The sequence below is a fragment of the Semicossyphus pulcher genome, unplaced genomic scaffold, assembly GCF_022749685.1.
Source record: "Semicossyphus pulcher isolate SPU_LCO1_2020_fin unplaced genomic scaffold, fSemPul1.0.p SCAF_6, whole genome shotgun sequence".
In the NCBI taxonomy this organism is placed as follows: Eukaryota; Metazoa; Chordata; class Actinopteri; order Labriformes; family Labridae; genus Semicossyphus; species Semicossyphus pulcher.
Window position 1 is genome coordinate 14,910,614 of NW_027211737.1, and position 19,694 is coordinate 14,930,307.

Here is a 19,694-nt window from a genome sequence, read left to right on the forward strand (position 1 = left end):
ACGGAAGTGAGGCTCACAACATCAATTATTCTGAGCGTTTTCCTGTGAGTTTTAAATAACCAGCCTCTCTCCTATGACTCATCTCACACTTGAAGCCAACATTAAAAGCAGTCCCCCACCCATGCGATAAAAAGCAGCACAGAGCTAGTCACAACAGACATTATATAAGCGTGGACTACAGACTGAAAATTGCCCCTGACTTTCAGGCTACTTGATTTAGCCGGTTAGCAGACATTTGATAGGGCGTGTATGAAGTTATAGGGCGGGCTGTGGAGCTGGCTGACCGCCCTGTGACTGGAGGATCTGCATGTGCAGGTTGAGTGCGCAGCAGACCAGGGGGCGGGACAGGTAAGCTGATCAAACATGTCTGTCTCTGCAAATCTACCTTTCCGAGTTGTAACTTCTAAAATGTACCAAAGTCCGACGTCTCTACGCGTGTATCTTGCCCACAAGTAGTGTAATTATTGATTAATTCGGTTACTTTTCAGTACTTTGGTCAGATATCATATTTTGGTATTTTCGGTCAGATCAGGAATCCGGTGAATCTATCTGAATGCTTCTTTGGAATAATTCACTTTGTTGGAGCAACTCATTTTGAGGGTGCGAGTCAAAGCTTTAAGTCCTTTCATGCACCGAGCAGTAGTTTTAGATTCATAACGTCAACGTGGTAAACAAAACTTTTCTAGAGGTTTCTGCATGATGAAATGCCGCAGTGGAGCCACCTGCTGTCGGAAAAGGTGCTCTGGTTATATTTGTTCTTGGCGGCCCTCAGAGGCTTCCCAGTGGTAAATGATTAACAAAGCAATATTGGCAGAAAGCAAATAACTGTTGCTACATAAGCCTGCACTGACCTCAGGATACTGAAGTGAGCTATATCTGGTTACAAAGGGAGACTGTGTGGTTATTTTTATCCTGAGTAGAAACTAGATGACAAATGCTATCTATTTTTAGCATACAATGAATACAGATTCTGGTGGTTTGTTTTACAATAACCACTTTAACAGATTTAATGTTTTTAGGACATTAGTGTTGCTTGTACTCCAGTAATTAATTATCTATAAAAGCAAATCAAGTCATAATAGAAAGGTCATCTGAATTAAGTTTTGACCATTTGCTTCAACCAGCAAAGAAAGCCATCCATGAGCAAACAACACTTAATATAGAAATTAAACAAATACAAATTATTCTCAGTACAACTATTGGTCAGGTTCTTAAATATATTTCCTCACAGAATAATGACATGTCTTTTACAGGCTGCACTAATATCCTCCCTTTTTTTCTGTATTTTTAACCCTATATGTAACAGTTTGTGATGGAGGACTCCATTGAAGTGATTCTGCAATACCATGAAAAGGTGTATCCTACCACCAAAACCGATCCCCTGGTGTCGGTCTGCACAGGCGCTGTGTTCACAGGCCTGTATGGAGTGTGGACCGTGTTTGCTCTGCCTGGCTTTCGTAAAGTCCCCTGGAAACTGAAGGTTCTTAAGAGATCCTTTTTATATTTTTTCCCTGCCTGCTTCGCCTTCTTTCCACTTTATCAAATATCAAACGCTGCAAAGTTTAGAAGCCAAGACATAACTTGCACATTAACTATAATTTGCTTACTTTGGAGCATAGTGCTCCTTGCTATGACCAAATGTGGGAAAAGAAGAGAAAGGTAAGTCTATAACTGTGATGACACTTTATGGAGAACTGCACCATCTTTTATACCACTTCAATCTGAAGGGCATTTGGTGCAGAGATCCATTATTGTAACATTATAGATCATGCACTATTCCTTTCACTGTCAGTACAAGATGAACCAGAACACATATTATACGCTGATTATCAGAAGTTAGGTAACATCTTTTTGCTTCTGCGCCTACGATACCTCTGACCTGTTCTGTTTTTCATTATTAACATAAAGCTTTGTTTATCCTGTCGGCTACTGTATTTTAAATGTTGATTTGACATGATCACAGATTAAACCATGGCTAGATATAAGATAGAGAGACCTGCTAATGTGTCATCCAGACAGGTATGGTGGAAGAGGTCCTCTGACAGTGAGTGGGAGATCAGACTCAAGGTTATAGCCACAGCACTCAGAAGACTGCTGTGAATTTGATATGAAGTGTATTCAGAGAGTTTTATACATGAAAAAGTTGAAAGTCGTGTTGATGCAGTATTTGTTTAATGTGTCATGAGTGAACTTCAGGCTGAAATCCTCCATTCCAGTTGAATTTTACAAAGAAATATCAACAAACGAGGGACCGTCTACACATATATATAAGACATCACCCTTTAACACTCAAGCTCTTATTTACCCACCTTATCTGTCACATATAATGACTTACTGCATGTTTGTATTGTGGTCTAGGTTCCGTATTTGCCCTCCAGTAAAGATCAGACACTCAACACTCTGAAGCTGCTTCAGGGACGAACAGGCCGCTTAGCAGATCTGGGATCAGGAGACGGAAGACTGGTCAGTGAGCTGCAGTTGTTTCAGAAGAAATACAGTCCCAATCTGTCTGTGCTTGTGTAACTCAGCCGTTCCTCTTCAATAGTTGTATTTTACATGTGATGTGATTTGATATTGCAGGTGTTTGCAGCCTCTTCAGCTGGTTTCCAGTGCACAGGGTTTGAGATTAACTCCATTTTAGTGGCATACTCCAAGAGCAAAGCACGCTGGACAGGAGTGCCCTCCAGCCAGGCTACCTTTGTTAAAAAAGACTTCTGGAAGGTGAGACTTCAGCAGAGATTATTGCTGTCCTTAAGCCTGATTAAAGTTGCTCTATGATTGTGTCTGTGTCTCTTGGCTTTCACAGACTGATTTATCCTCTTACAACAATGTGACAGCTTTCCTTGCTCCAGGAGTGGTGAGTTTTCAGGCTCTATGAGGCATGTAGCGTTCAAAGGATTTCATTTCTAAGTGACTGAATCATCTGTGTCTGATGGTTTTACAGATGGGGCTACTGGGCGAGAAGCTGTTGAGAGAGCTTCCAGATGATGCGCGGGTCATCTCTTGTCGTTTTCCTTTCCCGGACTGGCCACAACAGTTGTCCGTCGGCTCCAGTCTCGACCAGACTTTTGCTTATGACATAAACAGCGTGCGCTCACACCTTAGAAATGTGTCGAACAGGATGTGTTTGCAATAAGTCTTGGTTGAGGAAATCTGTCCGTTGTGTGAACTGATTAGGAGCCATCTTTCCGAAACATGTTTTTGAACATCGCAGTGATGAGAGGGACTCTGACTAAGACGGACAAGATGTCAGGATGATTCTGACATCACTTAGGCCCTGCAGTATTTGTTTGATCTTTGCACTGCCAGAACAGACTGTGCCTTTTCCATATGGCTGGCAGTCTTTTGGTAAAGACCAACATGCACTGCTGTCCAGAATATGGCGGTGGTATTGCGAGGTCAGTGTGTTTGTTAGTTGTTTAATAGTATTTCCTATTAAGAGGCTGTACAGTAGTTCAATTCACATCTTGCATTCACTTGTCTTTGTCCAAAAATGTATCGGAAAACATCCCAGGTGGTAGAAAGTCATTATCATGGCCTTTGAGGGTCAGGTGGTACGCACATATTGGATGTGTCACTGAGAGAAGAACTTGTGTGTTTGTTTTTGTATGTGCTTGTTTGCAGTAAAATTTCAATAAATTTTCCTGGGCATATCACTGAAACTGTCTTACTGTAGCATGTGAAACCAACAACTTGATAATACAGTAAATGTCATAAGGTCAAAGTTCATACCTCTGCTCATACTTAACAGTCCTATAAAGTCCCACATGTCAGTGCCCAATTGCTTTGTACTCAATATATAAACTTATAAACAGACTCAACTGCTCTGTACCCTGTATGATATCCAAAATGTCCATCTGAGGGTGCTAGTGGTCCAAAGGAGTGTTTGGTGCAAAAACACAGGAGGAGGTGAACCTGAACAGAATACAAATAATGTTAATCCTCTGCATTGTGGAGATTTTTTCGGCCAAATGCATCAAACTTTAAACACCTTGAGTAAAATTTTGCACCACAATAAATAATGCCCAGATTCCATAAACAGTGGGTAAACGAGCCAACCAAACGTCTCGGTCTGCATTACTATTAGTGTCATTGATGGCGGCTGCTGATATAAATAATAATATGAATGATAGGAATTATAAGTTAACGGATCTCAGGAGGCGTTTTATTTCATTTGATCATGTTCATACCATCATCAACACTAATGTACACGCAGGGAAATCGATATCAGTCAGACCTCGTGCACTCCTCTAACACAGTGACGTCAGAGAGAGGGCGGCAGACAGCGGGAGGGGAGGGTGTCAGGGTATAAAAGCCTCAGAGACGGACTCGGGGCTGCATTCTGAGTCCGGGACGCTAACAACCACCTCTAATGGAAGTACAGAGAAATATCGGGTCCCAACAGACGAACAGCAGCAGTATGTGTGAGTCCACGCAGAGGTCCTGCGAGCCTCGCCGAAAGAGAACGGATGAGCGCAGTGCGCCCTCGGAGATGGCCAGGATTATCACGGATCCTGCCACGGGGAAGTGCTACTGCCGGGGGAAAGTTTTGGGAAAGGTAGCGCACAGATTCTCTTCTCGACTTTTATGGATTTACAACGTAACCTGAAGACGCAGAGTGTTAACAGTGTTTTTCCTCTTTCCAGGGAGGGTTTGCTAAATGCTACGAGATGACTGACCTTTCCACCAGCAAAGTTTATGCAGCCAAAATCATCCCACACGCGCGCGTCTCCAAACCCCACCAGCGGGAGAAGGTAAGCGCGCGGCTCCGGGGTGCCTGTGCGCACAGGCACAAATAGGACTGGATTAAATATCACAAAAATGCTTTAAATTCAATCATGACCATTTTTTCCCTTCCCCTCCTAGATTGACAGAGAAATTGAGCTGCACAGAGTCCTGCACCATAAACACATTGTGCACTTTTATCACCATTTTGAGGACAAGGAGAACATCTACATCCTGCTGGAGTACTGCAGTAGAAAAGTAAGTCTCCAAACGAGGTGCTTAATCCCTGCCACTGCTGTGTTTGAAATTTGGATTACACCTGCATTGCACCTAAAGTCAATGAGGCAGCACATAGGCAGAATGCAGACTCGTCCCCCTCTATTAATGAAATATATAATTCCTACAGTTGTAAAATAAAACTATCAAGTATTATGAGTTTTTTTCAAAGAGGGAAATGTGTATTTTTACAGAATACTCACACTTCTGGAAACAGCCCTATAATCATTCTCTCCTCTGTGTTTTGTGTCTTTGCAGTCGTTAGCACATATCCTGAAAGCTCGCAAAGTGCTCACAGAGCCAGAGGTGCGTTATTACCTCCGACAGATTGTTTCTGGGCTGAGGTACCTGCATGAACAAGAGATCCTTCACAGAGACCTGAAACTTGGTAAGAAATCTTTATGCTGCAGTGACACATGCCAGTGTTAAATATACATTCTGTACAGGGATGATTCTTTTACACTCCTCTGGGTTTTCTTTAATCATCTAACAGAGGATCAGTGCATTATTGAGCCTTTGATCCTGTATCGAGTGCTCATCATCTCGTTCCCTTTCTTCCCTGCAGGTAACTTCTTTGTGAGTGAGTCGATGGAGCTGAAGGTCGGGGACTTTGGTCTGGCTGCCAAGTTGGAGCCGGCAGGAAACAGGAGGAAGACGATCTGTGGAACTCCCAACTACCTGTCCCCCGAGGTGCTCAACAAGCAGGGCCACGGCTGTGAATCAGACATCTGGGCCCTCGGCTGTGTAATGTAAGTAGGAACACTCTGAATTCATAATAAAGTACTTCAATCTTCAAGAATTATAGAAATTATGTTTGATTATTATTGAATAAGAGATAATCGGCTTAAAATGACACATTAGCATCATATTTCATGGACTTCTGCTCGTCTGGTAAACATTTTTAGTGATGGAAATAAGCTAATTTCCTCCCTCCTCCCTTCTCCAGGTACACCATGCTGTTGGGCAGACCACCATTTGAAACCACCAACCTAAAGGAGACATATAAGTGTATAAGAGAGGCACGTTACTCCCTGCCCTCCTCCCTGTCGCCACAAGCTAAGCAGCTAATTGCAAGTCTTCTCGCCAAGATCCCAGAAGACAGGCCCAACCTGGACCTCATTCTGAGGCACGACTTCTTCACACAGGTTAGACCATATCATTGTCTCTTCCTCTCTCTGTGCTGTCCGTGTGTCACTCAAGCTGTCACATTGTGGGCTCATAACACTGACCCCCTTACCACCAGTTGCACACTGACCCACTTTCTCTCTCCGCAGGGTTTCAGTCCAGAGCGTCTGCCGGCGAGCTGCTGCCATTCAGCACCAGATTTCCACGTCTCAAGTCCGGCCAAGAGCTTCTTCAAGAAAGCTGCCGCGGCGCTCTTTGGTGGAAAGAGAGACAAGGTCAAATACTACGAGACTTTGAGTGAGTATTACATCAGCCGCTGAGCACTTATGCACCACTAAATAACGCCACCTAGTCAATTATCATTCACTTAGAAAATCTATGGCCGCTACAAGATGAATCAATAAATCTAGGTTCTAAAACGATTGCAAGCATTAGTCACATTTCTCCCATTGTGATCTGATGTGTCACTCTCTGTAGCTGCAGTTTAAAAGGGCCATGATCTGACTTTTTTGTGCTGTCATTGCTTCTTACAGATAAGTTAACCAAAGAGGAAGAGGAGATCTACAAACTGCAGCACGACCTGGAGAGAACTGTCATCAGCCAACAACAGAGCAAAAAGATCTCTGAGGTAAGAGGTCGTTCTTTCAACAGAATACGCAGTGTTTACAACAGTGTAGGAGCTGCTGCAGGGACATTTTTCAGAGAGCCATTAAATGAATAGCTTGATTCTGAGATTTCATGTTGAGAGGAATGTGGTGACTCACTCTGATTCTGCTTTAAACTTTATAACAAGCACAGTTTCGGAACAAACTAAAAAAGCACTTATTTTCAACCTCTGAGCCATCCACTTTGAATCTGTGGGTGACGGCTGAGTCATAGTAGGAAGAGATGATCTAAACTCGCAGATTCTCACCTCTGTCGTCACCGTTCCCACCTCAGAATGGAAGTCTACTTCCGCCATCTGCCGAGAGCCCTGTCGCCCCGGCAACAGAGAGCCAGTCCCCGACCACGCGAGATACCATCCGCCTCATCGTCAGAGGGAGTCTGGGGAGCTGCAGCAGCAGCAGTGAATGTAAGTACACCTTGTTACACAGACGCAGACAGACGTGAATGGGATTTTATATAGAAAGAGAAATGGTGCAAAAGAGCATCAGTGATGAAGGTAAATGACTTACTGTTTGTTGTTGTTTCTAAAGGCCTTGAAGACAGCACAACAGGGAGCGTGGCTGAGACTGTTGCAAGTGTTTTGAGAGGATGTCTGGAGAATATGCCCAAAGGTGAGTCGAATTGGTGCAATGATTTTAAAGCTATGACCTTTGATACGATAATTACACATACATCTGAAGCTTAATGTCTGTATTCGACTTTGAGGAATCTCAACAAAGAACTCAGTAGATTCATGTTTTCAAAGATACACTCCCTGAGTTTGTTAACCAAATTCCCTCCCAGCTCAGAGTTGCTGTATAAAACCTCAAACATACAGTTTATAGTTAAGTTTCAGGAAGCCTTGAGGAAATTTTGGACTTGACTAAAGCTCTTGGATGCTTCAACAAAGTCAGACATTGTACTAGGTTGCACAGTTAAGGCTGTCATTAAATCTTTCCGGTAATTGTTCTCTAATCCTCTCCTCTTCTCTCTCACCCTGCAGCGGACGACATTCCTCAGGGCTCAAACAGCTGCAATCTTCAATGGGTGACTAAATGGGTGGACTACTCCAACAAGTACGGCTTTGGCTACCAGTTGTCTGATCACACCGTGGGAGTCCTCTTCAACAACGGCACACACATGAGCCTGCTGCCAGACAGAAAGTACGAACTATTCAAAGCTTTCACGGCACTCCACCTTCAGTTTGAAAGTTGTTAGTCACTGCATATAATGGAGGCAGCTTGTTTAAGCTTGCCGGAGTACATTGAAGAACCTGTTAGTGGTTTGAAAGGAGTTCCAAAGTGAAGGGATACTTTTTTTTTGGGTGCATTATCTTCTCTGCCAGAGAATGAGGAAAACAAAGGGCTAAATTTCACTTTCAATTCTTGCTTGACTGTTTTCAGGCAAATGCAAGAAATATTTTTAGCTAAGAATATGAAAATCCACTGTTCTGGTTCTTGTATTTTGTTGTATAATCATTAATCTGAGTGGTTGTTTAACTCTTTATCTTCTTTGTGTCTCTCCAGAACCATCCATTATTATGCAGAGTTGGGTCAGCGCTCTGTCTTCCCCACCTGCGAGGTTCCCGAACACTTTGTGGGCCAGGTTACAGTGCTCAAGTACTTTTCCCACTACATGGAGGAGAACCTGATGGATGTAAGTAAATATCTCTATTCCTCCACACCTCTCTTTCTGTCATCTAAATCTCTCTAGCTATCACGCCTCTGTTGTCTTTCCACCCCTGGAGCATTATAAACGGTATCTTTCATGTTGTAGCCTGTCTAGCTCTGATGTGTGACTCCTTTGCTTTCTCAGGGCGGAGACCTGGGTAGTATGACAGAATCACTCATGCCCAGACTGTACCTGCTGCAGTGGCTCAAGTCCGACCGCGCCCTCATGATGCTCTTTAACGACGGCACCTTTCAGGTAAACACAAGCACTGTGAAAGGAAAACAACCGTTGCTGGGCATGCTCGGAGGAGTGCTGTTTAGGCGCAGTACATGACACAGTATTCAGAACAAAAGGAGGAGGGTTAGGCCACAAATTCAATAGGAAAAAGATACAGTTGCTATAGATTAAACTAATAAAACGTTTTGTCTCCACAGATCAACTTTTACCACGACCACACAAAGATCATCCTGTGCTGCCAGAGGGACGAGTACATGCTGACGTACATCAACGAGGATCGTGTCTCCAAAACCTTCAAGCTGAGCTCCCTGCTGACGTCAGGCTGCCCCACTGACCTGCGTGAACGCATGGTGTACTCCCTCAACATGCTTCTGCAGAGATGCAGCTAAACCTACAACAATATGTTTGGACTGTATCAAATCGACCGATCTACACGTTGTGCTACTGCAGTGCTGCAGAGGAATCGGGATCTGTGCAGGAAGGACAAGGCTGAGGATGGACCTGAGAAAAGTGAATTAACATTCCGACACTGTTGCACCTTCGTGACTCAGCAGAGGCGCCGGTGGAAAAATAATACAGACTCTGAATGGGGAATTGAAATGTAGCGCTATGACAGTGGATGCTAAAGGGCTGATTTGTATGTTGATTGTAAGAGGAAGAGACAGACTGAGAGTGTTGGAGCGAGTATGTTGGTACGAATGTGAACCCCAAATGTTCGGGGGGAGGAAAAAGCGGGATGTTTTGAAAGTAAAGACAAACGCTGGGCTGGCACCAGCTTAAACGTGTACAGAATAGTCAATGCTGTTTTATAGAGACAATCCATGAACTGACGCTCTGAGTGTCATCAGAGTTAAACTGTGGAATCCTGTAAATGATGTACAGAGTATGTCACAGCCAGCTCAGCGGTGCAGAGAAATGACTGCTAATGTGTGCGGAAGCTACTGAGTTGGGCTGTTTATATGTGTGAGTGTGTGTGTGAGTGGGACGAGTGTATCATCACACTAACTTTGAAAAACTGTGATTTGTTCTCTTAACTGACAGATGGACTCAGCACATTGAGCTGGGAAACAGAGGGTGGTGTGAGGGAGGAGAGGGGGGAGAGAATTACATTAGGAAAAAAAACAGTACCAGGGATCCTCTGTGGATCACTTAAGAGCCATTATCAACCTGGTAGAAAATGTCCTACATAAGTTATTGTGTAAAAAAAAGTGCAGTATTTATTTATTTAATAATAAAGAGCATTTTCTAAAAAATTACTGAGTTTCGTTTCTCTCTTGTCTTCGTTTTATTTCTCCTCATTTGTTAAAAACCAACCTGAAAATGAACTCTGTCCTTGTTTCATATGCAATAAGCAGAGTTCATGCACTGTATGGTGTGTTTACAAGTAAATTACACTCATATCTGTGCACCGGTCCAAGTCAAAGCAAGTATTTAATCTTTAAACGTGTGTTTGCAACAGGAAATGGGCACCCAAAGAGAGATGGATACATGATAGGGGACATGTTTATAAGGAGCTTGTTCACAACGAAGTTCAAGCCCAGAGCCTTCCTCTTCAGTGATACAAGGAGGAGGGCAGAGGCAAGGCCAACCTTGTCTCACTCTAACACACACTGACAGGCACACATTACTTTGCATACAAACAAGGGCACCGGTGAAGGAATAGGCTGGTCGTGTGGATCGCAAATAAAAAAGGAGAGACAGACAAACAGCGACATGCAGCCACTATGACGCTGACGTTACTATGTCAGCAATTGCATCAGAGCTTTTCAGGCAACGTGTCTACAATTCTTGGACATCCATTCCCATTCACTGACTGTAACTATGGAAACAAGCAAGCATGGACCACTAGGCGAAAGATACATGAAGGCTGTGTAAACGACATCTGGCATAGCTTCTTCCTGATGAAAGTCAGAACTCATGCCCTGACATACTCATGCTAAAATTAAATCTCATGTCCTTTGATTCTCCACATGGGTATCCGTCTGTCTGTCGAACACCACTCCTCCCTCAGAGCTTATGTAATGATGGAAGATGAACATGGATGTTTGAGTCATCCGTTTAGATATTCAGCCAGAATATCTGTGCTCTTCAGAGTTCAATAATGAATGCCTCATGCATAAACATACCCACACAGACAGACAGACGCAGAACAGGAAGTAGCCAACAAGAAGAAGGAGCAGGAATTATTCATGACGACACCTCTAGGTCTGAGTGCCTGTGTTTTGACAGTAATGGCCCCTGGAATGGATGCTTCAGTCAGACAGAAATAGATTTTGGGGTTGATGTGAAGTTTTTTGGCCTTTAAGGGTATTTCTACCCCTTGTCCTAACATCCGAACAGTAGCGCAGCCTCTCCATCAAATGGATAAATTAATAACAACATACTGGACGGCGGAAAAGTGGCATTTTCTCTGGGGTTATATGAGTGAAAATATTTCTTAGTCCAGTGTAGATTCAGCTCCTATAATGATCACTGTCAGCGTGCATTCAGGTCACGTCTTGGTTCTTCTGTGAATCAGCAAGTGTTAGCCGATCAGCTCTACTGGCCTCATGGGAACTTTCTCCACGCCTTTAAGCACAACACGTAGATAAACTAATTAGAAAACCCTGTGGGGTTCAAAAAGCTAAGAGTGCGAGTTCACTTGATGTTCTTACAGTCATCGCTCTAAAAAAAAATGCTTGTAACACTGCAAGTTTTCAGTATCACCCACACAAAGCTGCTCCACTGTTATGCCCCGGTGACAGTGGGAAAAGCCTTGTGCGTGCGGCCTGGCTTAGCTCTGCGATGAGTCTAAGCTGGAGCGACAACGGGGATCTTTATACCTCAGCCTCTATCATAAAGTTTTCCGCAGGCAGAAGAGTTTGGCATTAAAAGCGATAGTAGGCACATTCTGCCAGAAAAAAATCACTTTTGGATATGTGCATACACTGGATGTTCCTGAGGGATTAGAAGGCCTTTGCATATCAAATGTCAGCACTCCTCCTCCTACTATGTAGACAAAAACAGATGTACTGATGGAGCAGGGATGACTGAGGCTTTGCCCATCCTCTGTTGTGGCCTTCAGTATCGACTGAAGAGATGAGCAATGCACAGCAGTCAAACTTGAAAAGCTGTGAGTGAAAAACTTGTCTTAGCTGTCTCCTGAATGTGTTTAAGCATTATAAAGGGTGTGTGTGTGTTTGCCTTAAAACGTCTTTGGTTTCCTTCCAGACAGGGTCTTAAGCCCCCCTGAAAAAGGCTGAGCCCCCCTAAGCCTCTAAACTCTAATATATGCATATGGAAACATCAGTCTGGCTTATATTTGTATATAAAGGAAATATTCTCCTATTTTTGATAACGTTCCAGGGACTTGAGTGATGATGACTGTTGACCTTTGCTGCTTGTTGTGGATTTGTGTGACTAAATGTGTGAGAAAACATAAACTTGTTACTACTGTATGTTACAGTTTGTAGGAGTTACTACAAGGGACAAATGGATTTGGTGAAATTCAATAAGTATGTGCTTGTCAGCTGATAACAGGCAGCTTTAATTTTCTTATCGCTAAAAACAAGGGAAAGTGGACGGTGTTGGTCACAGACTCCCTCTTCCAGCAATAAGGATGCTAACTGCTAATGCGGTGAAGCACAACGTAATGCCAAACATGGAAGATAACGAGGACGATGAAGACACATACTGTGCGCCTCTTGCTATTGTTAGCAACAGCTTAGATTAATCTTTACCATTAAAAGTTCATTAGGTAACATTACTAAAACTATTTGTCATATTTGCTCAAACTGTCACTTTCAACATGCAGTAGAGATTATTATAAATAAAAATAAAAATGTTCCTCTGGTTCCTCCTACTGCTCCTAATGGTATTTGCAAGAACCACAACAACCAATCAGAGCCGAGCAGTCTCTCAGGCTGCTGTCAATCACACGCTGCGCAGCGCCACTCCTCCGCGCATGCTCACACGTTCAAGCTCAATTTCTTGAGTGCGTAGCATCAGCCGGTTTGTGTTCACTAAGGCTTTAAAACAACCTTCGGGAATGAAACAACTGCCCATCCCTCCATTACGGCATACACTACAAAGACTGTGACACCGAAGAAGACAAAAGAGGAAAAGCAAGCTAAAAAGAAAGAGTTGGACCGAGACAGAAACAAAACCAGAGTAAACATCGGAGCGGCATATCTGATGTGCAGAGAGCTACGGGATCTGAAAGGATAAAATAAGCGATGCTGCGTTAGACAGTTCTGCTCCACAGGTAATTACCCCAGCTTCATTTCTGCTATATTTGCTTTAAAAAATGTTTCCACATTGGTAAGATGTCTGCGGTTACTGTGACGTTGTGTTTCGTTGGTGTTGCAGTCAGGCTAACGTTAGCTTGTTCTAATTCGGCTACTGTTTAGTGTTGTTTCATGGTGGAGTGGCTGAGAATATCTTTGTGATTTGTGTTACCGTTTTAGACTTTCGCCTGAAAGTTATGTGTGCCTATGCTGTCAGGGCTAAATGTTCTCAACATTAATATGTTACTGCTTAGTTGGAACTGTTTTTTACATATTTTTTTAGCAAACTAGGTGCTGGTGGTTTTCCCAAATAGAATTTGCTGTAGATTAGACATTCACAGCTAAAACAGTGATTTCCGCTGGTTTGATGCGTATCTCCTTCGAAAGTGTTCGTGGTTTAATACAACGGCTGCGGTTGTTGTCATGTCATGCTTTTACCGATATGTCCGCCATATTGTATATCTGGCTTCGTCAGTTGATGTGGCTACTACCCTGCGCGCGCATGACAGCCTTCTCTGCGGGGAGGGCTTTGGAGGCAGGACTGAGCGCCGTGGAGAGAGAGGGGGAGGGACCTGGAGGTTATAATCGTTCACATTTTGTGGCAAAGTCCTCTCTCTTGTCCATCTTACCTACAGCTTTAAGTACTTGACGCGGCCATGCTTCCAATTGTCTACTTGACCATATTCACCGTGCAGCCGTTTTCCTCTGACACGCAGGCTGGGAAGCTAAAATTATGTTATAATGTCATAATACTGTGTTTGTGATTGTATTTAATAAATATACTGATCTGACTCACTGTTAACATTTAACAGCTTCCTATTGATAAGCAACTGTAAAGACAATGGATAGTGAAAATATGGAGGGACATCGGGCCATATTTCAAGCTTAAACAACACATTTGATTACATATTAGCTACTGTTAGACAACGCCCATTGTAAGTATTCGGCCACTTTCTAGCTAATATAATTGCTAGCTAGGAAGTGGCTGAATGCCAACATACGCATTTCATAGTGGAACAGGGTATGATGAGAAGGCAGTAATTACTAGCTAATGGTAATGCAGCTAGAAAGTTGTGGTATGCTAACATTAGCCGTTGACTGATGGTAGTTTAAGGGTTTTCAAATATGTTGTTGTAACTTGGAAATATGGCTAAATGTCCCTCCAGATTTTCACTATCCATGGCAGGTGTTGACAATCAGCACAATTTTCCACTGGCACTCTGGGTCAGTAACTTTACAAATTCACTGGCCCTGCCATTAAAACCACTGGCCCTGAAATAATTTGTTATTTCGGTATTATTTTAACGTCCAATTTTGTTTCTCTGTAAGGTTTCCTGTTAATGAATATGTGTTCAATTTTGGAACTATTATAAACTCATAAGAATAATCATATGGGTAAAAAGAGGCTTCTTTTACCACTCTTGGTTCAGCAACTCTGACACCTGCATGAATAAGTATTAACAGATTGAGTGTGGTACCTACCATTATTGACGCTGTTCAAATGTATGTTTAATTAGCGTGATCAGCCTGTGAGAGTTACTCTTTGAAACGAAATCTTACTGTCTCCTACTTCCTGTGGCCGTTAAAGGTAAACAGTCCACGGCACGTCCGCTCTGTGAACGGTCTGTTTATGTAGCCACTGCTCTAACGTGCACCGGGACGAGGTACCGCTGATAACGGGAATACACACTTATTGCCAACTCACGTAACTGCCCATCTGCCTCGATCATCCCGCAGGCGTGTACAGTGTACAGTTGACAGGCAGGTGACTGACACACAGACTCTGCATGCACAGCGGTCAGTTTACTCAGTGCAGCTTTTAATGAGAGCACAATGTGATATCAGACGGACTTTTCTTTCTTTTGTTCTATGTGTGGGAAACACTGCTATGGGAGTTTAGTGGCTCATCAGCGTTGGGGAAAGTAAATCTCCCTCGCGTGTGTATGAAAACTAAAACGTGTGTGTTTATACTAGTCTGCGGTAGCTTGCTAACGTCAATTAGCGTGTTCTAGAATGACAGCTGATCTGTCGCAAGTGCAGCGAGTAGCGTGTAACGTGTTGTTGACAGCAGTAGCCAAAGTGCCTGCAGTGATACTGACATCGGACTCAGATTACCGCAGGGTTCTGCGTAGAAAGTAATTCCTCCCGTTAATCAGAACTGTGAATCTCGGGAGGGCTACTATATTGTCTACATTGTGGGCTTGTAGATCCTACTGGCGCACCGGGCCAGTTAAATAGCTAATCTACTGGCCCGGGGGTTACAAACATACCATCGGGCCACCGCCGGCTAATCAATTGGGAAGTGGTGAAAATATATATCTACTAACAAACCTGAATCAGTCTGACTAGGCTATAGCTTTCCACCATGGGCAAGATGTCAGAGGGAAATGGCTGCTGCCTGAATAAAAAAGAGCAGGTCTAGACTGTACTCTTTGTTATGTTATTTAAAGAGAGGCCCAACATGAATCACCATGAGTAGCACTTAGCAACATTCGGCAAATTGGCGAGGAAAAACTTCCCTTTAACAGGCAGAAACCTCGAGCAGAACCAGACTCATGTTAAACAGCCATCTGCCTCGACTGGATGGGCCGAACATGGGATAGAAGGAGATGCAGGATAGAGACAGGCAAAGAAAGCAACAACAACATATGTTCTTGTTACATCAACAACAATGTATAGAAGTTGTAGTGGCTACTTACACTTAATTGCGTTCTGATCATGTTCCCTGGCCTTGTTTCTGTAATTCTCTACAATCAGCTCTCTTAAAAGGTTTTTCCTTCTCTGGCAGAAAATAGAACCCTTAGCGTTGCTACGATATCTGTTGGGTTATTCACCGAACCTAAATGTACCAGAACATCTGAGTCCGCCTGAGCAACAAAGAGTTTTAAGTACTAGTAAAGACAGCAAAGGCCCCTTAAATTCAAACCTAAGGCCTTTACAAAAGAATATCTCAGAGAATTTGTTAAGCGTTTCCTTTTTGTCAATTTAGGCCTCACTGTAATTTAGACAGGCACTGAAGTAACATGTTACACGTAAAATCCAGTCACATTTGTCCACAGCTCTAAAACCAGGCGTCCATACTGACATCCTTCTGTCTGCATGCTGAGTATTGCGTCCTTGCTGCTCTAATACCCTGTTTAATACCCTCTATCTCCCCAGTTTCCTCCTATATTGTCATTTAGATTTATGTAGATGCGTTAAGTTTTTGAGTATTTCCTTTTAATATGTGTTCATGCTCTTTAAACTTAAATCTCAGAATCTGTCAGGTAGGTCTGTGAGCTCAGGGAAAAACTGTGTCAAGCTTGCTTTGATTAATTCTTAAGCATCGCATAAGCCAAACTAAAATGTGAATTATTGTTGCAATACATTTTTCAAATCTCAATACAAGGTTCGTCATTTATAAATCGAGCTCCATTTATAACTTGGATGATTGGAATTCATGTTTTATTAAAAGCATGTAATTACCACATAATTGTCTGGAGGTTTTCTTTATTCAGTCATTAGTCACACGTGTCAGAGCAACTCAGCTGGAGAGTGAACTGAGATGAACCGTTGCTTACAGCCTACGTCACATTGCTGATGGATGGTCGCACACGCTGTCATGTGCAGTGGATGAGCATCACAGGCCTCTCATTATGATTGAGAGAAAGATATATTTTTGTTCCCTCTCTATAAAACAGATTGGTTAACGTCCCTATCTGACTGCACCAGTGATGTCAGCACACGATGTGACTTCCTCTGAAACGGTGTTAAGACCTGCTGACTTCTTTCATAAAAACATCACATGCTGGTGTGGGCAAGCTTCTGAAAAGGGGAAGACTGAAGAGGAGACAAACTCTCACAGCAACCAACACATTTGAGAATCTAAATACAACCCTATACTTTTACTGCAATGCAAAATTCTAACGATAAAGAATATACATGTTTCACATTTAGTGATTCAGCACCAAATTCACAAACCTTTTAGTCCCTCTACTCAAAGTGAAAAACCTTGTCTTACATTGTAAAGTGTGTCTCAGTCAGTGCAGTATGCAGGGCAGCTCTGTTTCTTAATGATATAAGAATCATAATTAATGTTTAGTTACTAAATCTTTAGTTCAATACAGAGGCAGGAACAACAGCAAAACCCAACTCTGCCCTGAATTGCAGCTTCTTGGTTGTCATTCCTGTGGGAGCCGAATCTTCGCCAAAATTCCTGCAGCATCAACCTCCCTATCCTGTCATTACGGCTTAGGAGTTTTACAGATCATTCAAATGCACTGGGTTGGGAGATAATTACTGTTTAAGCTCTTCTTTGGAGTTGCATGCAACAAAGTGGATATTGCATTCCAACCATACCAGCAAATTAGAGGGTGTGTGATGGTGATTTTCGGAAGTTCAATTCTTCTGCTCAGATTTGTCTTTGCAAGTTTTGAACTTGTCAGAGAGTGAGTTAACTTTTATTCAGTGTTGTGTTTTTTTTAATTTAAAGTGATAATCTCAAAGATGTTCATGTAAATAAATGTTTGTTAAGTCACTATCTATCGCTGAATGAGGTAGCACAATGTTGTTTGAGCCTATGGCCCACTGATGAAAGCCTTTGCATTTGCAGTATTACAGACTGGATGTCTGGTGCGACTTTCACCGAAAAAATCATAAGCGGCGCCCAGTTAGTGACGCGTTTTCCATCACTCAGCAGTGGTTGGTCCGCGGGGGGGTAGGCGGAGCTCAGCGGCTGCTTTTCCGTTTTTTCTGCTATGGCTGAATAAACAAAGAAAAGATCGATGACGACAGATACAACTTCAAAAATAAGTGAAAGTCCAAAGAAAAAGAAACTAAATCGACGCTCAGATGAAGGCAAACAGTCGAAAAGGAAAGCGGCCATCTGTGAGGAAAATCAAGAGTTACAACTGTTACAACCAGAGCCATGGGCGTCACACATGCAACACTGTTTGGATATAGGAAAGTGTGCTCCCACAATCATCGCTATAGGTGCCACCAAAGAGAATGAAACTTAAGATCTTTAAGATTAGCGCTTTAACAAAAGCTGCAAACTAAAAAATTACAAACCTAATATTGAATCCGCACCAAATTATATTATAATTGTTGGCTATATTAAATGAGAAGTTAATGCTTTAGCCAACGGCAGAAAAAATGTGTCCTCCCCCGTCCCATCATTCCATCCGACTAACTCCTGTCAGAACGTGGTTAAAGGCGAGCAGTGTTGGAATCACGAAATGTGGAAAGCCAGGCATTTAGCAAAGATCTGTGAAGTGTGGCAAGTGTTTAAATACAGCCCTGCCTTGTGGAGGGAGGAAACTCCAGAGGCTTCAAAGCAGCGTTTCAATCCTGTGACTCACAGCAGAGATAGAAGGACAAAGCAAATCCTACACACACATGCACACACACCCCATCTCCCCTAGGAGATTTAGGTGGGGCTGTGTTGCTCAACAAGTTAAGAGTTGAATGTTAATATTCCTCTCTGTATTCACCATGGAGCCTTACACTCTATTATCACTGCTGGAGCGGACGTGCTTTTTGTAACAAGAAAACAATATGTAAATCATATATTTTGCATATTTATATGTGTCGAAGTGGTTGCTCGCAGATGCAACATAGTTGATACAAGGTTACAGCTTGATTCGGTGTTACAGCTTTCACAAAGTCGTAACTTCCCTGGGAAATTTAGTGCGGATAAAACTGTAAACTACACATTCTTTATTACAACAGCTATAATCTGCTCCTTTTAGTGTTTGAGAAGTTTCAGCTGCTCTCTTGTACAAAGTTTGTTCAGAGATCATCACTGAAAGGCATCCCGTGCACCTCTGGCATTTCTCCGAGCTCGCAGTAACGAGCTTTCGCTGGTAAATGTCAAAGGTAAAGGTATCAGAATTGCCATTCTCCCAGCATGCACAAGACCGCTGCAGGGGCGGACAATGGGACTGTGGTGCAGATCGGAGGAGGACAGGCTTCATTACATCTCCCGGGCGAAGAGGAGTGTTGACTCCTGACTTACACTTTGATGACGCTGTTGAATGCTGGCTTTTAAGGACACACACATACACAAATATACTTTTATTGATTGCATGGTGAATATCAGAGAGGTGGAAGTTTTCTTTAACTGAAAGTTTTGTATGCCAGACAATGTAACCATGTATCCTTACAAAAGAACCATGAACTACTGTATTTATTCACATGTTCAGGTGTTAACCTGCATGTAACACCTGAGTGTGCTCACTGAAAACAAGAACATACATCCATCTCTCTTTGATAAAATTGCTTTAATCTAAATTCTCTGCAATCATGTGAGTCTGCAGTCATATTCCCTCCTTCTTTGTGTGTTTAGATTCATGAACGTCTACCTGCTTCAGGGTGAAAAAACACAGTAAAATGCCAGGAGTCTGGCGTGAGGTGAGCGTGGTAGGGCAATGTTCTGAGGGATTCGTCTGACAGCCCCATCAATAAGCCAATCAATGCATCATCTCTGGTAATAGATTGGCAGTCTCCACTTGCTCTCCTATTGAGCTAAGTGGGAGACACACTACTGTTTCCATGGCAACAGGTTTTCTCATCCTCGCCCGCACGTAAACATCCAGCTGCAATTCATGCGGCTGTACTCTGTTAGTCATCCCATATTGCGTGCACACTTCTTTGGTTAAACATTGTGATGATATGATTTCATAGAACTGTGAACATTCGTGACAGAGGTTATTGGTATCTGTCCTAAATGGTCTTATTCTTTGCACGCACACAGTTTGAATCATTCAGCAC

At 42.8% G+C, this 19,694-nt stretch overlaps 2 protein-coding genes across 2 annotated transcripts; both read left to right on the top strand.

The window, feature by feature from the left end:
• The first annotated feature begins 246 nt into the window (after window positions 1-246).
• Window positions 247-3,662, top strand: LOC138610821 (adenine nucleotide translocase lysine N-methyltransferase). Its single transcript, XM_069683659.1, has 6 exons — window positions 247-348; window positions 1,307-1,480; window positions 2,359-2,463; window positions 2,581-2,721; window positions 2,807-2,857; window positions 2,945-3,662. Exons 2-6 carry the CDS (start codon window positions 1,313-1,315, stop codon window positions 3,134-3,136), a joined length of 657 nt encoding a protein of 218 aa, XP_069539760.1. The 5' UTR covers window positions 247-348; window positions 1,307-1,312; the 3' UTR covers window positions 3,137-3,662.
• A 693-nt stretch (window positions 3,663-4,355) lies between these two features.
• On the top strand, window positions 4,356-9,935 carry plk2b (polo-like kinase 2b (Drosophila)). Its single transcript, XM_069683067.1, has 14 exons — window positions 4,356-4,558; window positions 4,647-4,754; window positions 4,867-4,983; window positions 5,260-5,389; window positions 5,567-5,750; window positions 5,948-6,146; window positions 6,276-6,423; window positions 6,660-6,754; window positions 7,066-7,198; window positions 7,323-7,403; window positions 7,775-7,934; window positions 8,298-8,427; window positions 8,587-8,697; window positions 8,877-9,935. Exons 1-14 carry the CDS (start codon window positions 4,373-4,375, stop codon window positions 9,066-9,068), a joined length of 1,974 nt encoding a protein of 657 aa, XP_069539168.1. The 5' UTR covers window positions 4,356-4,372; the 3' UTR covers window positions 9,069-9,935.
• The last annotated feature ends 9,759 nt before the right edge of the window (window positions 9,936-19,694 follow it).

What these genes read in the sequence shown, in the direction of transcription:
- plk2b (XM_069683067.1), top strand. Translation starts at nt 4,373, where the DNA reads ATGGAAGTACAGAGAAATATCGGGTCCCAACAGACGAACAGCAGCAGT. An exon ending in GGCACGACTTCTTCACACAG is followed by an intron (nt 6,147 to 6,275) that starts GTTAGACCATAT and finishes CTCTCTCCGCAG; the next exon opens with GGTTTCAGTCCAGAGCGTCT. An exon ending in AGAGCAAAAAGATCTCTGAG is followed by an intron (nt 6,755 to 7,065) that starts GTAAGAGGTCGT and finishes TTCCCACCTCAG; the next exon opens with AATGGAAGTCTACTTCCGCC.
- LOC138610821 (XM_069683659.1), top strand. Translation starts at nt 1,313, where the DNA reads ATGGAGGACTCCATTGAAGTGATTCTGCAATACCATGAAAAGGTGTAT. An exon ending in AAGTCCCCTGGAAACTGAAG is followed by an intron (nt 1,481 to 2,358) that starts GTTCTTAAGAGA and finishes ATTGTGGTCTAG; the next exon opens with GTTCCGTATTTGCCCTCCAG. An exon ending in CTTTCCTTGCTCCAGGAGTG is followed by an intron (nt 2,858 to 2,944) that starts GTGAGTTTTCAG and finishes ATGGTTTTACAG; the next exon opens with ATGGGGCTACTGGGCGAGAA.